Source organism: Muscardinus avellanarius, assembly GCF_963383645.1.
Source record: "Muscardinus avellanarius genome assembly, chromosome: 9".
In the NCBI taxonomy this organism is placed as follows: domain Eukaryota; kingdom Metazoa; phylum Chordata; class Mammalia; order Rodentia; family Gliridae; genus Muscardinus; species Muscardinus avellanarius.
Window position 1 is genome coordinate 113,397,394 of NC_137795.1, and position 22,253 is coordinate 113,419,646.

The 22,253-nt window shown below is 43.1% G+C and overlaps 1 protein-coding gene across 3 annotated transcripts in view; it reads right to left on the bottom strand.

The window, feature by feature from the left end:
• Nucleotides 1-22,253, bottom strand: part of LMBR1 (limb development membrane protein 1) — a gene marked incomplete at both ends in the record, with an annotated part of 138,912 nt that overhangs the window by 60,185 nt on the left and 56,474 nt on the right. For all 3 annotated transcript variants that reach the window (XM_080701133.1, XM_080701132.1, XM_080701131.1), the window contains one exon: nucleotides 10,235-10,338. In XM_080701133.1, the coding sequence (XP_080557259.1) occupies nucleotides 10,235-10,338 (104 nt within the window). The remainder of the gene's footprint in view (nucleotides 1-10,234; nucleotides 10,339-22,253) is intronic.

Here is a 22,253-nt window from a genome sequence, read left to right on the forward strand (position 1 = left end):
CCTGGGGCACAGTGGGAAGAGGAGACTGAAGTCCAGGCAGAATAAGGTCACCCCATCAACTGAACAGATATCTCAGGAACCACGGGAAAGAGCACATCTGGTGGCTCGTTCCAAACAGAAATCCTAGAACTACCCAGCTTGCTAAAAAGCCAATCAGGGCTGGGAAGAGGCTTGGTTCTATAAACAGAGGTGGAAACAGTCAAGATTCTGCAAAGGCTCTGAATCAACAGCCTAAGCTGCACCACAACCATGCAGTCTCAGCGCCTTCTTTTGTGCATCCTGAAAGAGCTGGGAACTCACAGCCCCTCCACACAGGGCTGGCACAGGAGCGCTCTCAAGGGAGGCGAGAGCTGCGCAGCCTTCAGGCTTTGTCTCCAAGCACAAGGACTCACTAAAGACGCATCAAAAACAATCACAGCCCAAACCCTACCGTGGGAAGACAAAGCAGTTACAACCACAGAAAGCCACTGGAGAGACCCGAGGAGCACTCTGCAGGGAGGAGGGCGGACAGGTCTCCTGGCAGAGGGGCCACGTGCAGGAAGACCTGGAGCGGGCAAGGGCGGGGCACCTCTGCACAGGTGAGAGCTCAGCAGGGACCCAGCACAGACAAGCCAAAGCCCGGCAGAGTGCAGCTTCCAAGATGGGTGGCAGCCAGCGTCCAGAGGGTCTCCTACACCAGCTCTAGGTTGCAGGCGGCTTTGTCGCCAATTAGAAGCCATCCAAGACTATCAAGTTGCCTTACATAAACAATTGTATTTTTAAGAAAACAAAGCTAGAAGATACTCCACTAAGGTTACTTTGTATGGGAAAGAGACTGGACACAAAAAGTAGAGTTTTAAATAATCCACGTGAGAAATCAGGAAGCCTGAAGCAATGTAAACGCAGAAAGAGAGAAAAAAATCCTATTCTGGATATTGAATAATCAAAGTACCTTACATCAATCATCTAAGACAACAAGTCTATATCATAACAAAAAAGTAGTATTTGGAAAATCTTTTGTTTAATACATACATCAGAAATATAACTTAAATTTTATTTTTAAAAACAATAGAAAAATTAGAAATAGTAATCATCCTGATACCTCAAAAAACATTTTAAGCCCTTCACAATTAAAGTTTTTAAACCAACTGATTATAAAAATTAATAGTCATTAAAGTATAGTGAAAACATTAAATGTAAAGTAATCCTAACTAAAATAAAAACTGTAAAAATGTTTAAACTTGGCATTATAAAACAACTGATATTTTTCTGTATTCCAAGAAAAAGAGAAAATGTTTCTCATAAAACAGATCACTTCACTACATTTTATTTTCTTTCTTCTGATTGTCAACTATCCTTATTTTTTCAGAGTTTGCCTGCTAATCTTATTTTAATCACTTGAAAAAGACATACTTAGATATATATAATTTGACACTTTAGCTGCTTTAAGATTCAGTTATTCCAGTACAATATACTATCTTATCTTTCTAGACGAAATTGTCCTTTAACAGAAATTGCGCAAACTAATGTATTTTTAAGTAGTATGATTGTCAGTGACAAGTTTTTTGTTTTTTGGTTTTTTTTTTGTTTTTTTTTTGGTGGTACTGGGGTTCCTGGAAGCCCTTCTACCTCCAGGCTACACTCCCAGACCTATTTTTACATTTTTACTTGGAAACAGGGTCTCCTAAGCCAGCGCGCGCGGCTGGCTTCGAACCTGCACGATCCTCCTGTCTCTGCCTCCCAAGCGCGGGGATGACAAGCGTGCCCACCACGCCCGGCGAGTGACAAGTTTTAGAGAAAACTAGGTCTATCAGATCCTAAGATATTATTAAGCTACCAAGCAACTTTACCACCTCTGATGTGTCTGAATATGCAACTTGTGCTTCTCGTGTACCGATGGGCCCAACGGAGGATGGTAAGCAATATACTACACCAAGTTTCAGCTACCCACTGGCAAGCATTTCAGAGAGATCAAGATTACCACTGTGACACGTGCAATGACTGATTTTATAGGCAAGTACCAACTTAAATACCAAGTACAGGATTTTAACAATCTACTTACCTGCCAGGCATGTGACGTGACAGTTACTTAAGAAGTCTCTGGCAGCAAGAACGACACCCAATTCCACTTTCAAATAAGATTCATTTCAACCAGAGGTGGGTAGTTTTCAATCCCTCCAAAAAAAAGTCTTGAAAGAAGTTCTAAATATCAGTGATTATTTCTATAAAATTGTTTCATAAATACTGGAAATACTGGGACCAATGCAATTAAAGTATAATTAGTTTAAAATTTGAACCTGGTGACTTTTTATTTCTTCCCTACCAAAACTTTTCATTTAACAAAGACGCCTGAACTATGAGACATTATGAGGCATTAGTTAGTAATTTAATCATCACATAAAGTTCAAAGTTTAGTTTCCTATTATTTTTTATAACCTGAGCTTTTCTAAGATAAAACAGAGCCTATTTCAAGATACAGAAACAAAAGCTGACCATGTCAACACTAGGGTAACTTCTTATGTTGCTATGCAAGATATAAAAAAGTAACTCTACACAAACTGCCCTGATGTGTCATTAGCAACCTTCACATGCTTGACACATTTGAGCACCTAATGATAGCGGCTGCTTATGATGTGTCTGGGGCACTTAGCCAGCACGTCAGGTGAGACCAGCAGGCTCCCCTGCGAGCCCCTACAGAGGGGAGGGACCCGTCTTACAGGTGCGCCCCAGAAGTCACGCCCACCGCGCAGCCAGGAAGGAGCAGCATCAGGACTTGAGCCCGCTCTCCAGACTCCAAAACCCATCACCTACCGCTGTTCTGCTGTGCTGAGAGCTGGCCTCGCGTGTGGAAAGCCCTGCTTTTTAATAAATACAGAGGAGAGGGAAAGTAATAGATAATGAGCTGATGCAAATTATGGCATCCTCATAAAGTATTTAAGAACTATATGCTTTTGAGCTATGTTTAAAAAACAGCTGCTATTCAACAACAGGAGACGCTGTAACTACAGTTCAGTTCTCTCTCCTGTGTAGTTGTACTAAGAGTGACAAAACTCGTGGAATTCCAGGAGCTAAGTGATTCTTTTGATCTTTATGTCATAAAATTATTTACTAAACTTCTAGGCAATATATTTCCAATTTTTTAAACATTTTCATTTTTACTAGTTTTTATTGTTGGTGCATTATAATTGCACATGGCTGAGAATCACAGTGATACATTTATACACACGTGACATTACTTGGTCTGTTTAGGAGGCAGGTGGTGACTTTCCATTCAAAATCCTCATAAGCTCACACAATTTCTAAATGAGTGCCTGTGCTCTAGTCCTCAAGATGACCCTCTGCCTTTCCTCCCAACTCCAGCGCCCCGAGAGGCTCATGGACGCCAACAGGGCCACGCCTTCCACAGAACAGCCGCTAAGAAAGCTCTGTATAAGGCACTGGCAGGCAGAATTTTTTTTTTTTTTTTTTTTTGTGGTACTGAGGATGGAACCCTTCTACCTCCAGGCTACACTCCCAGACCTATTTTATATTTTATTTGGAAACAGGGTCTCTTAAGCCAGCGCGGCTGGCTTCGGACCTGCGCGATCCTCCTGTCTCCACCTCCCAAGCGCGGGGATTACAAGCATACGCCACCATGCCCAGCTAGAATATTTTCAAAATAACTATTCTTATCCATACTATCCTGAAAAGAAACCAGTGCTCTCGACTGGGGAGGGTAGAGATTTCTATTAATACACGACCACCTTTTTTTTTCCTTGCAGGTGTTGGGAGAATCAAATTAACACACAACAATAGTTAGTGAGATATGACTTCATTTTCTGTAATAAACACCAAGATCAAAACATGCCCAAGTTAAATGTCCTTGCGGTTCCCAGCAGGAGCCTTCCTCTTGTCTGTGATTTCCTCTCACCCACCAGAAGCAGGCCAGATATGCGCCTGTGCCGTAACACTAAGCAGCACTTCCTTAATCACTCATTCCAACAATTTATGGATCATCAGTGGCAAAAACGAGCAAAAATAATGAAGGAACGCAATGAAAGCGCTTGGACACAGGCTGGACTTCCTACTCGCGTCTCTTTAGGACGGAGGCCTGAGGCAAATTAGCCACGAGGGGAAAAGTCATCTGGCCATAAAATACAGTACAGGTCACTTTTATGTAAGCTTGCCAAAAGGGACATAAACCAGGACGACCTCAAACTGTGCCACAGGACAGGACATATTAAAGAGCCTCTGTCCCTCCTCCTCGTGCCGTCGTGGTGCTGGGCTTTATGGACGCGGCGAGCGCCAGCACAGAGCCGCTCGCTTCCCCCTGGTCAGTCTCATTAATTAAGGAAGGAAGTCACCTCAGATTCTGTACTTTCTGCCTTTATTATTAAGCACTCTGTTTGAAGTTACAGGAGTTAACCTCTTAATCCCACAGATCATGTGCTAGGTTCTGGACATTCTGGGATGTCTGGATGGTTGGATAATTGGTCAGGATGTTGCTGTCGCTTACGTTAATTTTATACCAGGGACTTCAAATCAAAGTAGGCATTAGGACGAAGTACGGTACAGATTCACTCCCGAAGACCTTGGACTACGAACTGATCTGTCATTGAACTGACATAGCAATCATACGGTAAGAGTCTTCCCACTCTGAGGAGTTGTTAGCCGCGTAACATTTAATTCAAAATTGGACGTTTAGATACAATATGAAGCAAAGGTGTCCCTAACTCCCACATAAACAGTGGCTAGTAGTTTTATGTCTAGAGTCTATGAGGAGGCAGGGCAGAGCCGTCGGCCCTGTGGCAGTCCTGCCTGTAACACCCACAAACTCCCGTCCACCAACAAGTGGCCAGGCCAAACCTGCAGAGAAGCATCTCCACCGCGGGCGAAACGAGCCCGACCGCGCACCTTCCCACCAGAGTTGAAACTAAGACGAAACACAGGGTCAGGTTCAAACACGCACAAACACGTGGTGCCTAACGCAGCACATGACGGCGGAAAAGTGATCCCCATCTGATCAACACCTAACTCCCGACTAAAGTTAGCTTTTTACTAAAAAAACTCAGCGATCAAAACCATTTCTATTCTCCCAGACTTGAGAATTAATAAATAAAAGGAATAGCAAGGAGATGGTCCTAATAAAATAGGAACATACGCCACAGTAAGGGGAGAGAAGAAAGGCTATTTAAGGCCCTTAAAAGGACATGGTCAACCCCGCGGGCCTAAAATGTCCTGTTTGAATTAACATAGTGGGTTAATTAAAAACTAAGTAGAGAATTCTGCTTAATTTGATTCTCAATTCAAGCTCTGCATCCGCCTGTGGCCAGTGGCCAATTTCCGCATCTCGGCACAATATGCAAGGAGCCGTTTTAAAATCGATCGCCCAGGGGACTCCATGGGAGTATGGTGGGCCATGTGCCACTTAGGGAAAAATACATCAGGCTAGACACAGTAAAAGAGCACCAGGAGGGTGGCCAGAGGAAGAAAGGAAATTTAACTTCACCATGCTACACGTTTGTCATGACTCGAGTTGCTGGGCAGCATCTACCTCCTCCTCTCATCAGTCAGAAACTCATGTGTCCAAGACAAGCAGTGGGTGCGGAGCTCTGCGTGCGTACATGGAGACGTGTACTTGTTAGCCAACTCTGTTAGACACTTTATGAGCGTGGTCGGCGATAACACTAACGTCAATAAAGCAGCAAGTTCACTAATTCCAATACAGCTTGCAGAGCTGTGCAGCCAACCACTATGCCGAGAAACATTCAGAAGCTGTACAAGTAAAAACCAAATGAGCCTGCGTTACAGGAAAATACACCGAAACACTTAAAATATATCCTTCCAGACACGCGGACCCAACTGCACAATGCAAATAGCCCTTGCAACTCTCATGTAATTGATTTTAAAGCTGAGAATATATATATATGAGCACTTTAAAATAATTTTATTTTAAAAGTATCAAAATAATTGACCACTGAAGTTTAGAGCTTTCTAAAGCCTTCTACCGGGGGCTAGCGTGCCCTTTCTCGGCAAGCACATGCATTTCAGTCTGCTGCCTTCCAGTGCTAAAATGGCTATTATTCTGATTTAGTACATGCCATTTCAAAGTGTGAAACACGATTTGGAATTCCACAACTGCAGGAGATAACACGTGAATAATTAAGAGCTGACTGTACTGTATTTAGTTTCTTTCTGAAACCCACATAACACTAATATCACAAATACTAATGAATAATAAACAGAATAAATAAGAATTGATTGCGTGCACTTACAGGCCACCCTGAGGATGCTGGTGGTTTAATAACGGCTGACATTGACTGAATGAAGTGTTGAGCTGTGTGCTTTACAGGAATAATCTCATCTCATTTAATCATCAAAATAATCAAGGAAATATCTTCACTATATCCATCTTATAAAGGAAAACCTAAAGCTTCAACGAAGCAGCCTGCCCAGGCTGCTGCCTCGAAGGCCAGTTTCCTACCTTGGGACCTTTCCTCTTTCTCCCCAGCCCCTAGCCACAGCCCCTTACGGACTTGACATGAGGACATGTTTAAGCTGCTTCTGCCCTTCCCTGCCTCCCAGGCAGATCAATAGTGCACTGCCCCCCCTTATTATACTCTCTTTTGTGTCTGTGGTACTGGAGATGGAACCCAGGGCATTCTACCTCCGAGCTACACTCCCAGACCTATTTTTTAATTCTTTATTTTGAAACATGGTCTCACTGAGTTGCGGAGGGCCTCACTAAGTAGCTGAGGCTGGCCTTAAACCTGTGATCCTCCCATCTCAGCCTCCCAAATGCTGGGATTGCAAGTGTGTGCCACCACGCCCAGCTCAGACCTATGTGGGGTTTTTTATCATTTTATTTGGAAACAGGGTGTCACTGAGTTGCTGAGAGCCTCACTATGTAGCTGAGGCTGCCTTCAAACCTGTGCGATCCTCCTGTCTCAGCCTCCTGAGTGCGGGATTACACGTGTGTGCCCCCACGCCCGGCTTATTGCTATTTTTAAATCCTTGGTTGTGTCTGGGAAGTACCTGGTTTGATAATGTCACCATATTGTTTAACCATTCAACACTTCACTGCCAAATAAGGTCATAAAAAGCAACACGTCACTGGATTTTCTTCCATTTTTTAAAAATCCTAGATAGTGTTGCTAAGTCTATTTCATCAGACAGACCCTGGCACGTTTCCTGGCTGGTCAGTTCACAGGAAGGGCGGAGAGGAGGGGTGGCCCGTGTTACAGGGTGCTTTAAAACATCACCTAAGCTGGGTGTGCTGGCTCACGCTTCTAATCACGGTACTTGGGAGGCTGAGACAGGAGGACCGCAGGTTCTCAGCCAGCCTCAGCAACTTAATGAGACCCTGTTTCCAAATAAAAAGTGTAGCCCAGAGATAGAACCTATCTCCAGTCCCACCAAAACTTAAAAATAAAAACTGTCTAGCTAACAACTATTTATAAAGAGTACCAGGTAAATACTCCTCCAACATACATGAGCTCGTATTTAATGCAGAACAGTACCAACTATCTTTCTGCATTTGGTAATAGTTCCTTCGAGGCAGTGTTAGGAAGAGGAAGAGCTCTCGTATTTAAAGCAAACATCAACAGGCCATTCTAGTGACATTGGCCAAAGCCTGTTTAGCAGAGCTGGGCGGATAGCCGACTGGGCAGTGACGCGACCTCAACAGAACAGCACTTAGCACTGCGTGGCGCACGCGCTCCCTGAAACTGCCCCCCCCTGACATGGAGCCTCCGAATGTGAAACCATCTCTACATTTAAATGAAATAGGAGATGCAAAAACCCTTTTCGGAAAATCCTCTGCCAGCTCCATGCTACCTATGGCAAAAAAATCCAAACAACCTGGCAGAAGATCAAGGCTTTCAGACCTGACCCAAGGGCTCCTGTGTCCCCCAGTTCACAACTGGGTACCTGGATCTTGGCTCAAGCTCGGAACACCACACTCTAACAAACACCGCTCATCCTCCACTCCTGCTCAGTACAGGCTGGCTTCTCGGGCAGCCTGCTCCAGGCCTTAGGCGGTCAAGTGGACAGTGCTTCTTCCATACGCTTGTACAAAGCTCACACCCCACTGCTGTGGCATCTTAACCTCCCCACCGCCCGTCCCTGAAGGCAGTGGGCAGGAGTCCACCGCTTCATCTGTGTCCCCAGCAAGCTCCTTGGCGTAGTAATTACCAGCCAGGATTACTTAACAGAATGTTGTTGAATAAACAGCCATCAAAGGGTTGGATCCACAATCCCACAGAAACCACGTCTCAAGAGGCGCCAGTGGCCTCCTTTCTTCTGGCTGCCCTTCTTGGTAGCCCCGGCTCCGGGAGCCCACGGGAGCCCACGTGCTCTCCTGGCCTGCCTGACACGCGGCTCCCCTGCGTCCATCCTCGGCCTTTCCCGCTCCTTGCTGGCCTTACGGTGCTCTCCAGAGCAGTGACAGGGAAAGGAAGCCGGCCTGTGGCCAGTCAGACGCAGCCCTGACTTTCCTTCTCGGTCTGCCCTTAGACAATCTGAGAAGACTTAATATCCTGGGGTCCTAGTTTTCTCCTTATACAAGGACAACACGAACTAAATCCCTTTCAGTAATAAATATTAGTCTTTCAACTATAAAGAGTCAAACAGCTTTCTCTAACGTTACGTAATTCATGATTTTTTAAAAGTCCAATATACAAGTCAGTTTTTCAACATGAGGCTTGACTGGCAGACATGAATCACCACTGTGAGCCCAGGACACTGACCGACGGCGAAGCTCACCGGCCCGCACAGGAATGACTGCCACGGCGGGAAGGTGAGGCCCGGCCCTGGCCAGCACCTTGGCCCCTCCACTGCACCAGCGCACACGTGCGGCCCCGTGGCGCAGGAGAGCTGCCAAGGTGCTCAGACGTTTCATTCCTAAGCTCCCGCACAAAGCTACATAAAATGAAAGCATACGGACTCACAGTTTACCACTTCCCATGCCAAACGCGTTTAACTGGTATGACAGTATTATTCCGTAATAAGCCATAAAGGAACCCCTCACTCCATGTACCGCAACACGAGAACCAAACACCACAAAAGCGAACGTGCTAAACCGTAATGCACTCGCTCTGTCAGGTCCAGTCGCTGGAACTGTACTGCCTGAGAACACGTTAAGGGAGGCGGCCAGCCACAGAATGGGAAGGCTCAGCACCCTCTCCCATACGGGGAACCAGGGACGATGGGCTAAAGAGGGGAAGCCGCGGAGCGGTTCATGAAGAAAACTCTCCCAGTGGCGCTAGGGACCCATGTGAAATCATCAGCTGATCTCGGCATCGTGCACAGGGAGGGGAGGGTGCAGGAGGGCGCAGGAGCTCACCAAGTGCGTGCCGGGCGCATGCCTATCACTCTGACTCTGCTCTGCTGTGAGGCTACAACGCACTGATAAAGGCAGTCTCCGTAAATGTGCTACTTGGTGTTAAGTCTTTCCATTGTATTCCAACACTTTATGGTAAAGAGCCGCATATGCTATAAACAGAATTTTGTTTCTTTTACTTTAAAATATAGTATTCACAGATAAACTATTGCTTCTTATACTCTTATACTGGTCTTAAGTAGTTTGGGGGTTATTTTCTCTGTGTGTGTGCGTGCGTGTGTGTGTGTGTGTGTGTGTGTGTGTGTGTGTGTGTGTGTATGTGTGTGTGTGTGTTACTGGGGATGGAATCCATTCTACCTCTGAGCTAAACTTCTTCCAGCCCTATTTTTTTATTCTTTATTTTGAAACAGGGTCTCACAAAGCTTCAAAGGGCCTCACACGAAGTAGCTAAGGCTGTCCAAGAACCTCAATCACCCAGTCTCCAACACCCAGATGCTGGGATTACAAGCGTGTGCCATCGCATCCAGCTCTTAATTAGTTTTTGTTGTTGTTGCTGTTGTTGTTTGTTTTTCGTGTCCAGGGATGGAACCCAGGGGCATTCGACCTCCAAGCTACACCCCCTGCCCTATTTTTTTTTTTTATTTTTTATTTTGAAGCAGGGTCTCCCTAAGTTGTAGAGGGCCTCACTAAGTAGCTGAGGCTGTCCGCGAACCACGATCCCCCTGTCCCAGCCTTCCAGGTGCTGGGATTACAAGAGTGCTCCACCACGCCCAGCTCAAAATATGCAAATTATTTATATTATTTCTAAAACTTATTTTAATCTTATTTATTAAATTTTTATGTCCTATTCAAATGTTTGAGCCAACTGCTTCTATTTCAACATGAATGACATTTACTTAATTTAAAAAATTTAATTTCAAAATGCAATTTACTTACCTTTTTCAGGCCAGCAAAACCTTCTGATTCCAGAAAGAAAAAAGCAAAGGGCATCAACACAAATAAACAAAGGTTGGAAAATAGAGAAGCAAGATTCCACAGACCTATAAAGAGAATGACAAAAAAGAATATTAGTGACAGGCTTTTTTTTTTTTTTTTTTTTTTTTTGGTGGTACTGGGGTGGAAACCAGGAGGTTTCTACCTCTGGGCTCTACTCCCAGACCTATTTTATATTTTATTTGGAAACAGGGTCTCTCTAAGTTGCTGAGAGCCTCACTCAGTACCTGAGGCTGGCTTCGAATCCGTGCGATCCTCCCGTCTCAGCCTCCCAAGCGCGGGGATTACAAGTGTGCGCCACCACGCCCAGCTGTGACAGGCCTTCTTGAAGTTCACAAAATTGTGATGTTCACCAAGATCTATACTTTTAATAGTAAACATAAACTTGAAATAATAACCTAAACCTAGAAATGGGGAAATCGTTGTGTATTTATTTATTTTTAACTTTGTAACTTGAGCCTATAGGGGAAAGTCAATAAAGAAACGAGTTACTTTTTCCTCGTATTCTAACTAGAGATATGATATGTGCAGAGACCCAAGGACACAGACATACAGGCACTGACGTATTTAAATCAGTGCCCCTTGCGTTTACTTAATAAGTGCCAGGCACTCTGAGCGTTTTATATGCATAAGCCCGTTTAAGTTCAGCCTCATAGACGCCCTAGAAACAGTAGCTAGCATTTTCTGAGCTACCTTCGGTGCTGAGCACCACTGTGTGTGGCTTGCCGAGCCTCCTTGCGATCTGCATGTGCCCCTCCCCGGCCCTCGGTAGGCTGTGGTAAACACACAGACCAGCTCTGTAAGTGAGAGCGCGTGGCCACGTCAAGCCGGGCCTCCAGGTCGCGTTCGCCAGCTTCAGGACATGGTCTCCAGCCTCTGCTTCGACTGCTCAACGGCACTTCATCTGCTGTAGGGCTTCCAAGTAAGTTATTCCAGGCACACAGGTAGAGCACTGTGTAAATTACCACACACAACATGTGTATCCTTTAGTAGGCTGGAGAGCTGTGACTGTTAATGTATTGCTTTGTTTAGGCATGGTGGAAAAAAAACCTGCCACTTTTAAATCAGTTGTTATACAAAATAAATACCATTGTGAAGGATTATACTCAATTTACACAAAATAGTTTTAATCCAATGACATGTCACACAGAACCAGGCATGGTGGTACACGCCTGGGCTTTCAGTTCTTAGACATCTGAGACAGTAGGATCGCAGGTTGAAGGCCAACTTAACTTAGTGAGACCTCTTTTCAAAATGAGAAAGGACTGGGGGTCCAGCTCTGAGGTACACTGCCCCTCAATTCAGTCCCCAATGACAGACACACACAGTCCTTTCAGAAGGCTACAAAACGTGACGCGCCTGTGTAATGGCAGGCTCTGCGCTGGGCACTCAGGTGGCCCCTCCTCTGACAGGGCAGAGTCAGGCCTGGCCCAGGGCTGATGGGGAGATGGCCGCACAGCTCTTTCTAGTTTGTCAAGCCATTTTTAAGAAAATCCCACCACTTCCTACACTTCGCATATTCTCCACAGACATCTGCTCTTTATCACTGTAGATATCTCTAAATCCAAGTTCCAAGAGACAAGTACTGTTCTCTTCTTCATTTTGATCCCCAAATGTACTGAAGAATGGGTAACAGTGAGTTGTATGAATGAAGGATATTTCCTATGTCTTTAGTTGGGCATAGTGGCGCGTGCCTATAACCCAGTACTTAGGAGGCTGAGACAGGACAGCAGGTTCAAGGCCAGAGTGCAGTAACTTAGGGAGGCCCTAAAAATAAAGGTTTCTTTCAAATTAAAAATGGCTGTGGGTGTAGCCCTAACGATAATCAAGTCGTTCCTTTCTACCACCAAAAATAGAAGATGAAGATGACGAAGAAGAGTAGTGCTTGCTGGGAGGTCAGCTTCCAGGGACACTGCCCTGAAGGCAGTACGCTCTCCTCCCAGGAGCGCATGCTCACTCACACAGGAAATCTGGAGAGACCACCCTATACGCTTGGCCCCTCTGCAAGTGGCCAGGACCTTCAGCCTGCCTGCTATCCTGTGACACTGGCAGGGTGGTGGTGGGGGGGCCTCTCATCAGGAAAACCATACTCAGAGACCTCCAGAACTATGAGCTAAATGCCCCTTTCCTTTCCAAAGGACCAGCCCGGGTACTCTGTTATAACATAAAAATGGAATCATATATAAATGTATAATTTGGTAAATGTTGACCTGAGAGCATACCAGTGACACTGCCATTATTACTCAAGAAGAAATCCATCCCTCTAAGTGTGTCCACCCTTTTATAATCCTTGCCTCCTGCCATCCCCCAGCCCCACCCCTACTCAAACACCAACGCTGCACTTCAGAAGCTATTTTCTAGTTTTATAGAAATGGGTCCTGCGGTCTCTACTCTTGGTTTTGTCCCTCTTCTGTCGCCTAAAACAATTATCTTGAGATTTGCAGTACTGATTTGTGTATCACTAGCTCAGCTGTCTCTGGATTGTGCCACCTAAATGGGCATCTGGGCTCCCAACGTGTGGCTACTGCAAATAAAGCTGTCTTGAACATCACACAAGTCTTTGTAGGAGACTTACGTTTTCTCTTTTCTTCTGAGTAAATGGCTAGGTCATATGATAGGTGCATTTTAACATATAAGAAATGCCACAATGTTTCCAGAGTCGCTGGACTTGACATTCATAGCAGCAGACTTCCAGTTCCTCCATGTTCTCCAAACGTGGGTGGACAGTCATTTTCATCTTAGTCCTTTCAACAGCTGCACAGTGGTATCTCACTACTGTATTAGTTACTATTCCCCAAATAAACAGCGGCATGAACGTGCTTGTGAGCCATTCTCCACCCACTTATGTCCTTTTGGGCAGACTGTCTCAAGTCTGTTGTCCATCGTCACACTGGGTTGTTTTCTTATTATTGAGTCTGGCAAGTTTTTATATACTCGGAACACAAGGCCTTTTTCAGTTGTGATTTTCAGTCTGTGGACAGGATTTCCAGTCTATGGACTCTCTAGCAATCAGAGAGATGTAAGTCAAAACTACCAAGATTTCACCTTCTTCCAACTAGAATGGCAATCATTCAAAACACAAGCAACAATAAATGCTAGTGAGGATATATGAGAAGTGGGAATTCTATACATTGTTGGTGGGATTGCAAATTAGCGCAACCACTTTGGAAAACAGTATGAAGAATCCTCAGAAGAATGGGAACAAACTTACCATATGATCCAGCAATACCACATTCTTTTGGGTAGATACCCAAAAGAAAGGAAACCAAACTACCAAATAATGCATGTGTACCCGTGTTCATAACCTCACAATTCACAATTGCCAAACTATGGAACCAGCCAAGATGTCCATCAACAGATGAATGGATTACCAGGTGTGGTGGCATATACTTAAAATCCCCGCGCTTGGGAGGAGGAGACCAGATGATTGCGCAGTTTCAAAGCCAGCCTCACTAGCTTAAGAGACCCTGTTTTCAAATAAAAATATATATTTTTAAAAAATAGGTCTGGGAGTGTAGCCCAGAGATAGAAGGGTTCCATCCCCAGTACCACCAAAACAAAAACAAAAACAAACAAAAAAACAACTATGGGATATGTACACAATGGAATTTGACTCAGCCAGAACACAATTGTGTCATTTACAGGGAAATAGATGGAACTGGAGAACATTATGCTAAGTGAGATTAGTCAGTCACAAAAAATAAAAAATTAGATGCTCTCCCTAATATGCGAAAGCTAGGGAGAAAAAGGGTCATAGGAGGAACTCCAGACAAGGAAGGAGAAACTGTAGATGGGGATGGCGGGGGAGTGGAAATTCCCTAAAGTACATGATGTACATTCACAAACATACAACGTCAATCACTACGCCAAACAGGAGGAGGGAGGGGAGGGAATGAGGTGGGAAGTGGGGAAGGGCTAAATGAGCGATGTGTGCGTGTGTGCCTCTACATGTACCATCTTGTACTCCAGTAAGACGTATGACTACAATGCACTAATAAAAAAATTTTAATCAAATCTACCAAATTTTTCTTGTATGGATCATGGATTACATATCCAAGAAATTATGGCATAGCCCATGTGACAAGGACTTTCTTCCAAGATTTCTTCTGTAAGTTTTAGAGATCTAGAACTGTGGTTTAGTCTAAGACACTAGAGTTACTTTTTGTATACGGTACCAGTTATGAATCAAGTTAATGTTTGCCTATGGTTACCCAATTGTCCCTTCCATTTGTTTAAAAGACCTTCCTTTTTTTCCACTAAATGATCTTTGCACCTTTATCCAAAACCAATTGACCATGTATGTGTGTTTCTTTTCTGGACACCCTAAGCAGTTGATCTATTTGTCTACCTCTATACTGCTACCACATGGTCTTCATTATTGTAGACTTAAAATGGTCCTTAAGGTAGATATTAAGTCATCCCAACTTGCTTTCTTTTAAAGTTGTTTAGGCTATTTTTTAAGTTCACTGAATTTCCATCTGAATTTTAGATCAGCTTGTCAATTTCTACCAAAAAAGGTCTGCTGGGAGTTTAACTGTCATTAAACCTCTAGGTTAATTTGACCAAACTGACATCTTAATAATACTGTTATGAAGGCCGGGCGTGGTGGCGCACACTTGTAATCTCTGTGCTTTGGAGGCAGAGACAGGAGTATCGCACAGGTTCAAAGCCAGTCGTGCTGGCGTAAGAGACCCTGTTTCAAAAATATAAAATAGATCTGGGAGTGTAGCCTGGAAGTAGAAGGGCTTCCAGGAACCCCAGTACCACTAAAAAAAAAAATATATATATATATATATATATATATATATATATATATATATATATATATACTGTTATGAATAGAATGTGTGTCCTCAAATCGGAACCTTACTCACCAGTGTGAAGGTATGTGGAGGCAGGGCCTGTGGGAAGAGTTAGGTCATGTGGGCGGTCCATGATGGGACAGTGTCCCTCAAAGAGAAAGGAGGAAGCCTGCTTCTTCTCTCTCTGCTCTCCACCACGGAAGCACACACCCCAGCCACCTGTGAGCAGGAGCCCTCGCCAAGAGCCTCACCACACTGGTGCCTAATCTCAGACTTCCAGTCCCAGGACTGTGAGAAGTAAATGCTGCTGTCAAAGCCCAACTGCAAGATCGTTGTAGCAGCCCAAAGCGACAACTGCCTCACAGCGCACGGACACAGTCCATGCCTCATTTATTACGATTCTCTTTGGTCTCTCTCAGCAATCTTTTCTCACTTATAACAGAGGTCCTACACATTCCCAAATGGTTCATACTTTTGTGGGGGGGGAGGCACTGGGTTTCCTGGAAGCCCTTCTACCTCGGGGCTACACTCCCAGACCTATTTCGTATTTTTTTTATTTGAAAACAGGGTCTCTTAAGCCACCGAGGCTAGCTTTGAACCAGCGCAATCATCCTGTCTCCACCTCCCAAGCGCGGGGATTACAAGTGTGCACCACCACCACGCCCGGCCAAATGGTTCATATTTTAATGTTTATATATTTTTTATTTTTTTCAGAACTGGGGATTGAACCCAGGAACATTCTACATCTAAGCTATACCTCCCATTTTTTATTCTTTATTTTGAAACAGGGTCTCACTAAATTGCAGAGGGTCTCACTAAATAGTTGAGGCTGACTTCAAACCTGTGATCCTCCTGAACCAGCCTCCCAAGTACTGGGTTTGCAAGCATATACCACTACACCAGCTATGTTTCTATATTTAAATGGCATTGGTTTTTTAAATTCAATTTTCAATTATTCATTGCCAGCATAAAATACAACTGCATTTTGTATATTACGCTTGCATTCTACAACCATACAAAATTTATTTACTGATTTTAATAGCTTTTTTTTATAAGAGATTCCACCAGAATCTATACACAATCATATCCACAAAGGACAGTTTCACTTTTTCCTCTCCAACATGAATGCCCCATTTTTCAGTTCTAGAACAGTGCTAAATAGGAACAGTAAGAGCACCTCCTTGCCATGGCCTTGATATCAGGGGAGTCTGTGGTCGTTCACCACTGACTACAACGTGACACGTCAGCTTTTATTAGATGCTCTTTATTATGATAAGGCCATTCCCTTAAAAACCCCAGTCTGAGGCCAGATGTGGTGGTGCACACTTATAATCCCTGCACTTGGGAGGCGGAGACAGGAGGATCGCGCAGGTTCGAAGCCAGCTGCGCTGACTTAGGAGACCCTGTTTCTCAAATATAAAAAAGTATAAAATAGGTCTGGGAATGTAGCCCGGAGTTAAAAGGGCTTCCAGGAACCCCAGTACCACCAAAAAAAAAAAAAAAAAAAAAAAAAAAACAGTCTGAGCCGGGCATGGTGGCGCACGCTTATAATCCCAGCACTTGGGAGGCTGAGACGGGAGGATCGCACAGGTTCAAAACCAGCCTCAGCTACTTTGTGAGGCTCTCAGCAATTCAGTGAGACCTTGTTTCCAAATAAAATATAAAATAGGTCTGGGAGTAGAGCCTGGAGGTAGAAAAGCCCCTGGGTTCCACCCTCAGTACCACAAAAGAAAAAAAAAAACAGTCTGTAAAAGGGGGAAATAGAGGAAGGAACAGAGAAGAAATCAGACTAAATTATGCTATGTGTATATAGAAGTGTGTCACTATAAGTCTATCATGTACACCTATAATGTACCAATAAAAACTTTTAAGCAGTTTGCTGACAGATTTTATCAGAAACGGATACTGGATTTTGTCATATGCTTCTCCTGAATGTACTGTAACTTCCTTTTTAGCATGTGAATATGGTGGCTTACACTGGCTTTTCAAATTATAGTTATTAGCCCCTTTATTATCTGATTTACTAAAACTTTTAGAATGAATGTATCTGTACTCATGAGTAACTGTGGTCTGTAGTTTTCATTACTATCTTTGGTGTTTGTACCAGAGTAATGTTGGCCTGAGCGAGTTAGGAAATACTCCTCCATCTTCAATTTCGTGCAAGAATCTATGTGTAAGTGGTGTTATTTCTTCCACGAGGTGCTCTCAGTCTGGAGCTTTATTTGTAAGGATATCTGGAACACTCTCACGATGACCGAGGGAGCGTTAGCAGTTTTGCCTCTCAGGAGTTTGCTGGTTCCTCTACGTTGTTGAATTTACTGGCCAAAGGTGTCCACTATACGCCTTGTTATTCTTCCAACAGCTGTAGAGTCTGTAGTGATGTCACTTGCTCAAAATGTCTCAGAAAAGCTTAGATCTTATCTCTGCTAATCAGTCAGCCATTACTTATCAATTTTATTGATCTCATTGATTATGTTCTCTATTCCACTGATCTCTCATCTGTTTTAAATTTCCTCTCCTCTTTGGGATTCATTTTTTTCTACTTATACACAAAGTCTTGTTTTTCTATTACTATAGCAATATGATGTCCTTAGGACCTGACGTGAAGCTGGTTTCTATTCTTCGACAGACAGTACTGTAAGCTGACCTCCACATACTGGGGGCTTTTACAACTCTCTTGTCATGATTTCAAGCACTCTGATGTGGTGCCCTGGTGCAGTTCTCATGTTTTCTGCATGTAGGGACGGCTGACTGTCAAGCATGTAGCAAAGCAAAGCCACTCGCCTCAAAGCTGCCCGTCAAGAGGTGGAAGGAAGAGAAAGGGGCAGGGGCCCACTACCCTTCAAGGGCATGCCCCAGGGGCCTGAGGCTTTCCACTAAGCCCCCCCTTCCAGGTTCTATCACTTCCCAATAGCACCATGCTGGGGACCAAGGCTTAATAACGAGCCTCTGTGGGCACTCCACCAGGTATGGAACAAGGAACTGCTACGCACTCCTTGCTTTCCAGCTCTCTGCCTGACACACTGTAGCCCCCGTGGCCTTTCTGAACTCCCACCTTTTCTCCATAGCACAGAACCCATTCAGCTCTCCCTAGGCCCCCTCTGCACTGAGCTGGAAGCCCTCTCCAGGTGGAACTGTTTTGTCTCCCACCTATCCAGTGCCCAACTTACGATGGCTCCACTTAGGAGTTCACAGGTTTACAGCAGTGCAGTGGCAATGCACATCTAGTAGAACCATGCTCTGAATCCCGACCTTCCCCAGGCCAGCCACAGGCAGAACAATGCTCCTGAGATGCTGTGCACCACACAGAGGAGCCAGACAACTGGCGCTCTGCTGCACGCTGCGCTGCGAAGCTACGGCATGTGCTAGTTACCGCAGTAAGTGTATTTTCAGCTTATGATATTTCAACTTTGGACGGATTCACTGCATTGTACCCCATCCTGAGTTGAAGAACACCTGTATTATCTTAAAACCTAGTCCTTATTAAACCCCATTTTAACCTATTAGTGCTAGGTTCTGGTGGTTTTTCCTTACTCCAAGTCTGAGCCTCCATTCTTGATAATGCAATACAGGAGGACCTCCAAGCACAGAGCGAGGCAGAGCGGAATGCTTGTTCTCTGCTGCCTAGCTGTCCCGATGGACTTGTGAATCACTAAAGTGGTTTTTAATGTGTAGTCACCTAATCTATTCAAGTTTACCTCCTCAGATACTTACTGATGTCTCTGATCCTTTTTTAAATTTTTCAACATTCAACTCAACAATAGAACAGCCATAAAAAGAGTGAACTATCACTTCCATGTCATAGTTTTCTTACTAGATGGAATATCGATCTCTGTTGTGAGCCTCTTCACCTCTTGTCCTAAATTCTTAGGTTTTACCATTCTAGCGTGCGCTTCTCCAGTGGTCTCCAGCGTGCTTGGCAAACACTGCCGAGCTCACCCTTCTCTCTCACGCCTTTCTATTCTGTTCTTCAGCACACTCACAGATGCCGCCTGGCCAAATAGCAGTGCACTGGAAATCTCCCCAACACGATGAAATAACTGCAAAGCCCCACCTGAGTTACGCTCCTAGTGCCCTGTTCAACACCTGATACTTCAATTCACTCTCAGAAAAACAAAAAACACAACTTAGAAAAACAGACACTAGCTTTCTACTCAGAATTGCTTTAGATTGAAGACTTCTCTTTCCTGTTTCTAGTTGACTAAACATAGAGCTTAATTCAATATAATACTTAAGCAGAACAAAGAAAACATCTGTAAGAATCTGAAATTAAGATTGTTCAAAATAAACAAAAATTTGAATTTATTTTAGTGTACCAAAAATAGCAGAGAAATCTAGAGCAGAAAAGAACCTAAGATCTCCTTGTCTAATTCATTCATAAATGAAATTCTCTTTTAAAAGAGATGCAATAAATTCCCCACAAATTCCAAAACTGACAATTGATAGACCTGGGATTAGAGCTCAGACTTCTTGCTCCTTCTACATTACTGTATACTATCTCATACTTACTAAGTGAAAAAGGCACAGTGTTTTCAATTTTGTTAATATTATCTGCCAAAAGAATAAGTTAAATCTAAGATTTTACTAAGGAAAAAAGCAAATATGATGTTCCATTAATTCTATCCATCAGTGTAAAACGAAATGCTTAGGTGAGTCTGTGACCAGATTGTACAAAAGTAAAACAGAACAAAACAATTATTCTTGTGTTTTCTTAGTTATTTATGTGCTGTGCACATGTACACCAAAGCCTTATTAAAACATCAAAGCATTTTTCCATAATAGAAAAGTTTTAAAAAGCTTAATTTTAGGCCGGGCGTGGTGGCACACGCTTATAATCCCCGCACTTGGGAGGCGGAGACAGGAGGATCGCGCAGGTTCGAAGCCAGCCACATGTGCTGGCTTAGGAGACCCTGTTTCCAAATTTAAAAAATGTAAAAAATAGGTCTGGGAGTGTAGCCTGGAGGTAGAAGGACTTCCAGGAACCCCAGTACCACCAAAAAAAAAAAAGCTTAATTTTAATAAAACACTGAATACTCTATATGCCTAGTGTACCATGATGAACTCGACCAGAAGGTACAAGACCTCACCAGTCCTTGTGACAGGCACCAGAATTAATGGCACTTTGCACCTATAAGCCAGGGCGTCAGCCAGTCATCTGTGGATGATCTGGAAACAGGATTCCGCCCCCGTCACTCAGTTTCCCCATCATAAAACAGGCTCTAACTCATGTGGCTCTTGCTGGAGAGCAGCGGGAGTAACACCCAAGCGTCACACAAATGTCAGGGTCTCCCACTTCCCACCTACACATAAGGGGAATAGTCCAAAGACCGAAAAACATTTTACTTGCACCATGTGAAGATAAGAGAATGGTATGTTAAGAGTTAAAATGAGCTCTCAACCCTCTCTTTAAGAAATTATTCTCATTAACTTCACCAAAAAAAGTTTCTACAACAAAAACGTATACACATAACACTAAAAATATAGAAAAATGACAATGACAAGAAAGCAAGGCATATAAAATAAGTTGCAGCTGCGTACAGCGATAGAGGCCTTTATTCTGGTGCCCTGGAGGCTGAGACAGGACGGCCTCAAGCTCAGGGCCAGCCTTGGCAACTCAGTGAGAGCATTTCAAAGAAGTGGTAGAGCACTTGCCAGTACCATAAAAAACAACGCTGATAACAGGTTAAAACACTCCCCCATTCATATAATAAAGGAGGACTTCCATTGTTACTGACCTATAACTATACATACTTCCAAAATCTATAGAGCTTTCATACAGTGAAAACTACAAGTTCAAATTCTCTGAAAGTCAAGAGTTAAAAAGTAAAAATTTACCTTAGGCGAAAGTTCACAAATCAGCAAAGAGCAAACGCTCACTTAAAACTAAGATAGATACCAAAGCTCAATGAGGAACTCCTCCTCGCAGCTCACAAGGAGAAGCAGGAGAGCTGAGCGACTGAAGGAACGCGTGCAGTCAGAGCGCTCACACCAGCCCGCGGCCCGCCGTGAAATCAGACGCCTTTCTCCTGTGCAGACCCACCAGCCTTCTCAGTCTAAACTCAATGTAAAAAGGCGAACTGCCTGAGCGAGAATAAAGCAATGTGAAAGTTGCAGGCAGAGCTTACGTTAATTATAAAATTAGTAACATATAATAAAGTTAAATTACTATGAGAAGACAGTCTAAATACAAATATAATAAAGAATCTAATAAACACTAAGTAGCTATATTCCTGGAAATGAGACAAAGCTTAATAAGTTTCTCACCTCTTACAGTATTTAACATATTAAAAAATATATATAAAATATATATTATAAAATACAGTATTATTTGTATGCAGACATACGAAAATGTAAATGACCCTTAATGATATAATTTTGATAGACCATTCTTAAAATTACTCGTAAGGTGAATATACATATATTGTTACATATTACTGTATGTTAACTCATTAAATGAAAAGTCAAATCTTTTCAGAAAGCTAAAATAGCATGTTTCAACGATAGATTCCTAAAAATTCAAAAATGTTGTAGTTTGTCTAAATTAGGATCAGCAGCAATGTATTTGAATGACCTCCAATGCCTGTCCCCAAAGGGTTTTAATTTAAAGAGTATTTAATCCCAAGATACTTAGTTTAAAACAAGACAAAACTGCCAGCTCACCATAGGATTCATTAACTTCTAGCTCCATCTGCTGGAGTTACAAAATATTTCAGAACAATTGTATAATGAATATAATTTATCACTTTCCTTGCATACACAAAAACTCCATGAACTTAAATTAAAAATTAATCAAAGTTAATATATATTCAATAATTTTCAAAAAGTAAAAGCTGCTACTTCAGTAAAAATAAAGAATATAATTGTTTAAAAAGACAATATTTTAAAAACTCTTCTAAGAAAGTGTAAGAGCTTGAGAGGAAAGATAGTGTACTTTCAGATAGTGTTGAGAAAATATCAGAATTACAGAGCTCTATTTATTTACTAGAAAACAAAAAATGGTGGACAATTTTATCAATGAGCAGGAAAACTTTTTGCCTTAATACAACTTTTTCTTACAACAAAAAAATTGTATTATCCACTATATAAATAGCATACAAAGCAAATTAGATAAAAATCATATCATATAATACTATCAAAACACTAACAAAAAATACTAACAA